At 46.2% G+C, this 6,171-nt stretch overlaps 1 protein-coding gene across 1 annotated transcript; it reads right to left on the reverse strand.

Annotated features, from left to right (window-relative positions):
- Positions 1 to 1,234: 1,234 nt before the first annotated feature.
- Positions 1,235 to 5,902, reverse strand: SHISA2 (shisa family member 2). Its single transcript, XM_066258321.1, has 2 exons — positions 5,301 to 5,902; positions 1,235 to 2,220 (listed from the first exon to the last, which is right to left on the reverse strand). Exons 1-2 carry the CDS (start codon positions 5,635 to 5,637, stop codon positions 1,667 to 1,669), a joined length of 891 nt encoding a protein of 296 aa, XP_066114418.1. The 5' UTR covers positions 5,638 to 5,902; the 3' UTR covers positions 1,235 to 1,666.
- Positions 5,903 to 6,171: the final 269 nt, after the last annotated feature.

The following is a 6,171-nucleotide window of genomic DNA, read 5'->3' on the forward strand; positions in this document are numbered from 1 at the left end:
TCTAAAATTACCAAGTGGAAAGAAAATGAAAAAAATTCAACTCCCCTAGGAATTCATAACATAAAATATTTATTAATAAGTAAAATGATTTCCCCCTGCTTTTGGTTATTAAAAAAGTTTGATTATCTTTATAGATGCCAACTGCCAATAATGGTTTCACATTATTCAGTCATAGATGAGATTAGATATAGATTGATAAAGAGATAGATAGGGTAGATAAGAAAGATAGATGGATAATAGATATTGACATAAATGGGTAAAAGACCAACCTTATAATGGTTTAATTACAAATCTTGGTTTTGCTAGCAAATGGAAATTTACTACATGCACTTAAACTCATTTCTTATAAGTAAATAATATAGAAATTCACTTGGATTTCAAAATTCAGAACACTGGTAATAAATACAGTGCTTGCTGAGGACTAAAGGAGAAAAACAAGAATGAACTTTGTGGGTAGAGAAAGACAGTATCTCTTTGAACAGCTTTTCGCTTGATTTAAGAGTCCCTATTGGCTGAAAAATGAGCCATTTTAATAACGGATATTAAAAGTTTTTTGATTTGCAAAGTAAATTATATATGTGGTTTAAATTTCATCCCAAGTCTCAGTTTATGGCTGAGAAGCTACACTTAACCTTTGTGAGCATTTCTTTGATATTTACATGAAAAACAAGAAAATGTTTTATCAGATCTACTTAGAAATGCTGATTTTCACTTATAAGATCAGTAATGGCCTGCACTGGATCTCATACAGACATGGAGGTCTGAAAAACAAACAGGAAGAAATGCCGAGCCATACATAACTTGTAGAAGTAGCAGGTGATAGTTTACTATTTCAATATAAAAACCATCAAATTACTTCTCAGGTGCCACTATAAAGTTGGAATATTAGATGATACAATCAAGAAGGGGATGAATGGGTTTATTACTACACCACCCACTACATCAAGATTAAAACCTCAAAGTTCTGAATGTCATTAGTTAAGTAATTATACAATTTCTTTCAGTCTCTTTTTAATGTAGAAAATCACTTTGTAATAAGGTATCTATCTACACAAGGTAAAAAAGCACATCGACAAAAAAAGCACAAAAATAGACTATATATATATATATTTACAATGGAATTAAGAATGCCTGTGAAATACTGAGATAATTGACTAATCTCATAGAGTTCAGATTGGATTTCCTTCTACAATAATTGAGTTTATAATAATTGGGTATCTTCCCCTACCTAAACCTTGGATGCTTTAAAAAAACTTACCCAGGTAAAAGGCAAGGAACAGGTATTCTGACCTGGCATAGTAAAAACCAGAAAAGAAATAATAGCAACATAATAAAAACCATTAATCTAGCTGTTTACAAAATTCTTTTGACAGCCATACCCCAATGGCACTTAAGAGCTCAAGCATTTGTCACACAACCACTGGTAACAACACAGGCATCTTCTCCAGGTGACTTCCTTTTCCATCATAAATCAATCATGCACTGGGATGAAACATTTCTAGAAAAGCTAATTCAGAAACAGAATGTTTTCACATAGTTTGGGACAGATCAAACTATCCACAAGACCTGTGCCGTGAACAACCGACTTCTACTTCAAGAATCTTCGCCAAGTCTACAGTTTCTCTATTTTCCTTGGTCTCATAATGGAACCCGCTGGCACCTTGAGTCACACGGTCACAGCTGGGTACATCTTCTGTTCACTGTTAGTGTGAGGGAAGGGGGCCTGAATCTGCCTATAGCCTGTTTGCAGGCTGTCCAGGAAAGGTGGCACCGGAGTCATGGGCACCGAGTCATGCTGCACTGTGTATCCCACATATGGGGGATGCAGGTACTGCCCTTGATGGGGCACAATTTGGGTGGCCTGCTGACAGTTCAGCACAGAGAAATTCGTAGGCATGTTGACATACACGTTGTTCATGGTCCCCTCAGGCAAGCAACAGTTGGTCTGTGACCTTGTTGGGGGTGCCCGGGCTCCAGAGTTGGCACTGGAGCTAGAGCTGGCAGCTGTGCTAGACTGGCGAGAGGATGACCCACGGGAAGTGCTGGCACTCGGGATCATGGGGATGGTCTCCATCAAGCGGTTCCCCCCAGGTGCCCGGCTCTGCTGGGGCTCCTGCTTAGGCCGGAGACATCTGCAGCAACAGGCAGCCACGAGAGACCCCAAGATGATGAAGGCGACAAATACGGACCCAACGATGAGAAATGGCACGTAGATGGGGACTGGAGGACAAAAACATAACATTATGATTCACTAGAAATAGGCAACAAAAATCAGTGCTTGGCAGTGAAGATCGTAAGAGTGGCGGTGACAACTGAGAACTGGAGGACCCAGGCTTGATCCGAGTTTTGTGTTCATCAGCAGTCCATAATATGCACTGTCTTTTACTAAGTGTCCAGGAAAGAAGGGGAGAGTCCCATAGGCATGGCAGTGGGTCAGCCCCCCAAAGCAAAACTGCACTGATTGAAGCAAACATCCAATTTGGCAAAAACATGAGTTTCATGTTTTAAGACTGTTCTAAAATGGCTTCAATAACTAAACTGTCTGAATTCAAGTCAGATAACTGTAGGATCTGTCTAGAAATGAGTTGAAATTATTTAAAAGGCTTCCCTCCACCCCAACAAGTTATTTACATTTCTTGCAAACTCCTTTTACTACAGACTCTAGCAATGCCCATTTCTAAAAGGAGTCTGTAAGGCACAGAGGTTAAAAAAAAAGGGTAAGAAAAACTCCACTGGCTTGCCTAACTGAGGCTGGTGGGGATTGGAGGAGGGAGTTAACACTAGTCACTGGATGGTAGAAAAGACCATCAGCATAGAACAGATACCGGGGAGAACAAATGTTGGAGCAAAGAGACATCTGTTCCAGGAAGGAGACCAGCCTGTAGTGAGCTGGGAAGTCCCCAGGCAGGCTCAAGGGGGCTGAGGTGGAACAGTCACCTGAATCTGGCCCTGGATTCTGTGTGAGGAACTCCAGGGAAAGCCTGTAGAGTATAAAGCAATGGCCACCATATTTAACAAGGGAGGTTTATTCTGAAAAATGAAACCGTAAAAGATAAAAATAGTAACTTTTATTAAAATTGGTAATGAGCTCCACTTTTATGTTATTTTACAGGAACCATGAGGGGTTGCAGCACAGGGCTTCCAGAAGCTGGATAAGAGATACAAACTGATGGAAGGAGGAGCCTGCAGAATGCCTGAAAACCACTTCCCTAGAATTCTGGCCAAGGTTACTAGGAACTTTACTTTTTTGACATGTTCCCATCCCTGTCTATGAGGGCAGGGACTAGGTCTTGCTGGTCTTTGCAAAGCAGTGCCAGCTCAGTGGTATAGGGCAGCACCTCAAGAGGAAGCCCAGTTCTCCCACACCTCTGAGGTACGCTTTGATGGTCACCTGAGAATCGGTGTTTTTAGAATATAGTAGGAACACATGTAGTCATGAAGAAATAATGCCTTATGAGTAAAACATACTTTTTAACCAAAGCTGACATTTGAAGATTTCCTTAATCATCAATGCTGAACAGAGTAAACACTATATTTATACACAGTGTCCCTTTAACAGGTAGACACCCTTGCTACAGTTGACAGCACAGCTGGTTTTCCCATAGTAGGGCTGTTCCAATTACAGGGTAACTTCAGGCTAACTACAGCATACTAGAGCAGTATGAGGCTTTTCTATCCACATGCTATAAATATTGCATCCTCCAAATTAAGATATCAGCCCTAAATATGTCATCAAGAAGTAAACAAATAACAGTTGAAAAACCCCAAACATTACTGCAAAAAAGTAGGTGAAATAGCCTAAGTCCAGTAATGAATTTTGGGGAAAAACAACTGTTCTATTTCCAGACTTTTTAATTAGAAGCGTAAATAGCTACACAGAGTAAAGCATGCAGGGCTTCTGGAAGCCTCCTTGCACTGCTTAATTAGGCATGCTGTCCTTCCAGACTGCAGAACAGAAGTGAGAAGAACAGAATTTTCAGGAAAAAAGGACTTAAAAGTAGGGTGAGGGAGGCACCCACACACGTCACACGGTGTCATGAGAGGTCTGCTGCCTACTGATCTGTCCAAAGCCAACCTAACTTTTTAGAGGCCATTAATGAGCCTAACTTAGTTGACACATGGAAGAAGCAGTTCCGTCTCTGGCTCATTTCTTGAGGCTTTATTCCCCAGCCACACACTCTGCAATGCTGAGCTGGCATTTTAAGATGGCACCTTATCTGGAATTACCTACCTTCAGTTCTCCTCTCTTCAGATTCAGTGCAGCGGAAAAACAGGAGTAGCTTGCTAATAAAATACTCAAATGCCAAGGAACTGGCACCGAAAAAAACTGCCTCTTACCATGTGTAGACAGCTCTGTAAACACAGATGCCAGTCAGTGCCAAGCTCAGGTAGCTCAAAGCCTGGCTCCTAGTGCTGGTAAAAAGTCCTGTCCTTGACATAGCAGCTACGAAAAAAAGAGAAGACAACCTCTAGATGACATGCTTGCCATGTGACCTCTACCCATACACGGACCTAAATTCTCCCTTCCAAACACACAGACACTAATGTGGAGCCTGGAGAGAGGTCGTCTGGGAAGTTTGTGAAGAGTGGAGGAAGTGGAACCTACCAAATTCTAGCACTGATTTGTTTATTTTTCCAACTCTAGCTTTGGCAATTTGAAAAAAATATAATTTAAAAAAATTAAAGCCACAAAGAGCAAGGTTGAGCACAACTCTGACGTGACACCTAGCAAGTCTGACATGGTGACAACTGTCCAGAAAACCAGGTAGGCCAGGGTCTGGCAGGGGAGAGGTGCAGCAGCGGTGTCAGAGAGGATTCGAGTCTCCAGGGCCTGCTAAAGTAGTCACTCACCAGAAACCATGAGGAGCTAGCTGCCTTCCTTCTGAGGAGCCTTCCCGGAAGTGCCCCTGCCAGCCTTCCACGTCTCAAAACATTAACCCTTAGTTGAAAGGTATAACCTCTGGAGATAAAGGACATGGGAGGAAGCCCAGGTCTGAAGGATTGTGGAGCTGTCTGAGGCCCACCCTGCCTTATGGTGTAGTTTTCTTGGGAAAATCCAAACCAAACTACTCTTTAGTTGACAGATGGGGAAACTGAGGCCCAGGACGGTGAACTGGTGCCCCATTTCGCACACAATACTGGCTGGCCCAGAATGCAAGCACCACCTCCTGGTTCAAGACCCTCTTCTGAAATATCAATGCTTCTAATTTCCTTCCCCTCTCCAGGGTCCCAGGTCTTTGCCGTCCAGGCGAAGCCAACCTTCCTCCCCGTTCGCGCTCGCGCTCGGCTCTGCCCCCTACCTGCCGAGCCGTCTGAGCCGTCTTTGTCCACTCGGCCAGGCTCGCCAGCGCCCTGCTGGCGGTCGTTGTCGCAGCCGCCCTGGTCAAGGCGCGCATCGGCGCTGGAGCAGCAGTAGCGCAACGCACAGCTGCCACAGCAGATGGTGGCGTCGCCGCCGTCGAAGCGCTCGGGGCACTGGAAACCGATGCGCCAGACGCCCTGCGCGTCCAGCCAGCCGTGGCAGTACTCGCCGCTGGCCCGCGCCCCCGCCGTCAGCAGCGCGGCCATCAGCAGCTGCAGGAGTGAGGCGGGGATCCTGGAGGAGGCGGCGGCAGCCGGGCGGCGTCCGCCCCACATGGCACCCTGGACGCGATGCGGTCTCTCGATGAGTTGTGGTCCCAGCGGTGCTCTCAGGCCGGGACCTCTTCACTGAGTGTCCCGCACGCGGCGCTTTAGACGCGGGCCACTGCTGTCTGCTGCGACGTCCGGGAGCCGACGATGCCAGGCTGCTGGGCAAGAGATTCCTAAGCCATGCCCTCCCTCTACCGAGTGGCCCGGTTCGGAAGGGGCGGCCTTGAGAGAGGGCCCACACTGGTGGAACTCTCCGGGTGCTGATTCTGGGGGGCCACTGGAGCTGCCGTGCCTCATGCCGTGGAGACTTCACCTGCGAGAGGACCCTCCAGGTGCATCCCCGAGGGGACGACCTCTCCAGTAGGATTACCGCTGGGAACGCCGCTGCGGACCCGGAACCGGGGCGCAGAGTTTGAGTCTCGGGGTCTCGCGCACGAGTCGAGGAGCGTTTCCCTTCCTTTAGTTCCCTCTCGGGCGGGGAGAAGGGGGCAAGAAGGTGGGCACTGCGCTCAGGACTCCGGGCAGCAAGTGCAGCGTCCC

Source organism: Saccopteryx bilineata, chromosome 2 (assembly GCF_036850765.1).
Source record: "Saccopteryx bilineata isolate mSacBil1 chromosome 2, mSacBil1_pri_phased_curated, whole genome shotgun sequence".
Classification (NCBI taxonomy): Eukaryota; Metazoa; Chordata; class Mammalia; order Chiroptera; family Emballonuridae; genus Saccopteryx; species Saccopteryx bilineata.

Bases quoted from the DNA above. Each gene is read 5' to 3' on its own strand.
- SHISA2 (XM_066258321.1), bottom strand. From the start codon at position 5,637: ATGTGGGGCGGACGCCGCCCGGCTGCCGCCGCCTCCTCCAGGATCCCC. The intron at 2,221-5,300 runs GTAGGGGGCAGA...TTTGTCCTCCAG, and splicing joins CGGCTCAGACGGCTCGGCAG to TCCCCATCTACGTGCCATTT.